Source organism: Sinocyclocheilus rhinocerous, unplaced genomic scaffold, assembly GCF_001515625.1.
Source record: "Sinocyclocheilus rhinocerous isolate Xijiao unplaced genomic scaffold, SAMN03320098_v1.1 scaffold1497, whole genome shotgun sequence".
In the NCBI taxonomy this organism is placed as follows: domain Eukaryota; kingdom Metazoa; phylum Chordata; class Actinopteri; order Cypriniformes; family Cyprinidae; genus Sinocyclocheilus; species Sinocyclocheilus rhinocerous.
This window is the reverse complement of record NW_015645556.1, coordinates 95,115-96,722: the sequence shown is the minus strand read 5'-3', so window position 1 is coordinate 96,722 and position 1,608 is coordinate 95,115. Positions and strand designations below refer to the sequence as shown.

Below are 1,608 nucleotides of genomic sequence, written 5' to 3'. Positions count from 1 at the left end.
GTGTGTTCACTGTGTGTGTGTGTGTGTGTGTGTGCACTGTGTGTGTGTGTGTGTGTGTGTTCACTGTGTGTGTGTGCACTTTGGATGGGTTAAATGCAGAGCACTAATTCCAAGTATGGGTCACCATACTTGGCCACATGTCACGTCACTTTAGAGAGCCTCAGGCCATTCTTATTGTTGAACTCTGCCCTATGGATAAATGTTGTCATTTCTCACTTTCAGGAGTGAAGTCTGGCCCCTTAAAGTCTACAGAGGCAGTTTCACCGCTGGACTCAACGTCTGCCGCAGGTGTCCCAATGGCCAGTGAAGATTCCACAGAACAACTTCCAGGAGATGCAGCTGGTTCAGAAGTGAAGCCAGATGCAGTGGAGTCATGCCTGCTGGACGCCACTGATGCTGGTGTTAATGAACCAAACCTTCAAAACAACCTGATGGAAAGCCATCAGATGGAGCAGGAGGAAGTAGAGAAGCTTCAAGGGGAGATGGAGGAAGATCTGGATTTAAGACAACAACCGGGTATGGACCATGAAAGCGGACCAGAAAAGGCCGATCTAACTGACCAGAACGAAGAAGAAGAAAATTTTGCACAGGGACAATCTAAGCAGAAGAATGCTGAAGAAGTAGAGAAGAATGAAGAGAGCAAGATCGCAGAGGATGCAGCACAGTGTTCAGAAGAGCTTGTGATCGCTAAAGTCGAGGACTTTACCAATGAAATGGCAATAGATGTGGACCAGACTGAGGATCGCGATGGGAGGATGGAGGTAGATGGATCAGATGATGCAGGTTGGTGTGATCTTTTTGCCGGTTATTAGATGTGTCCTGTTGAGATGACCTGCAAACACATTTTGGTAGTTATTGATATTGATTGATGATTCTGTGTTTTGATAAATGTTCATTTCTGAACATTATTTCACAGCCATTGAAAAGCATTCAATGAAATTCAAAATGTAATTGAATCCCTAAATATGTTTTTAAAATGTTTTAATATTGAAAATCAAATGCATGTTTTTAGATACTGCATAATGTTGCTGTATCATTAATATTATTTTTTTTTATTGCCATTTAACTAAATAGAATTGAGGAACAGACTTGACTGTTTATTCTACATAATTTTTACATTTAACAGGAAAATCTTTTCCTAAATGCATAAAAAGGGAGAAAACGGAACCATCTGTCGTGGTGAGCACAGTTATTATTTTATGTTTACCATCGAAGTTAATTGAGTTTGCTTGTTAATCCATGTAGGAAGTAAACTCCTAAAACTAAAATCCTCTCTATCTAAATCCAGCAAACACAGTCAATGTTAAAAACTGAGTTGAAACCTGAAGTGGCCCAGCTCTCTGGTGCCCTACCAGTGAAGGTGAAGGATGAGCCAATGGATGAGGAGTATGAGAAAGTGTCGGAGCAACTTGGCCCAGTGGGCAACATTAAAGATGAGCCCAACACAGCAGCTGTAAGTTTCAACAGTGATTTCTGCCTTTTATTTATTTATTTTTTTAAATAAAGGTTAAGATACCGGTATGATTTTTATTTAAAAAATAAAAAATAAAAATTTGACACAAGACTCTTATGCTCTCCAGGTCAGCATTTATTTGATAAAAAATACAG

The 1,608-nt window shown here is 39.8% G+C and overlaps 1 protein-coding gene across 1 annotated transcript in view; it reads left to right on the top strand.

Annotated features, from left to right (window-relative positions):
• Positions 1 to 1,608, top strand: part of LOC107706586 (zinc finger MYM-type protein 4-like) — a 28,898-nt gene that overhangs the window by 1,615 nt on the left and 25,675 nt on the right. Inside the window, exons 2-4 of the mRNA XM_016510340.1 lie at positions 223 to 783; positions 1,127 to 1,179; positions 1,289 to 1,453. Coding sequence (XP_016365826.1) covers positions 297 to 783; positions 1,127 to 1,179; positions 1,289 to 1,453 — 705 coding nt within the window. The 5' untranslated portion in view covers positions 223 to 296. The remainder of the gene's footprint in view (positions 1 to 222; positions 784 to 1,126; positions 1,180 to 1,288; positions 1,454 to 1,608) is intronic.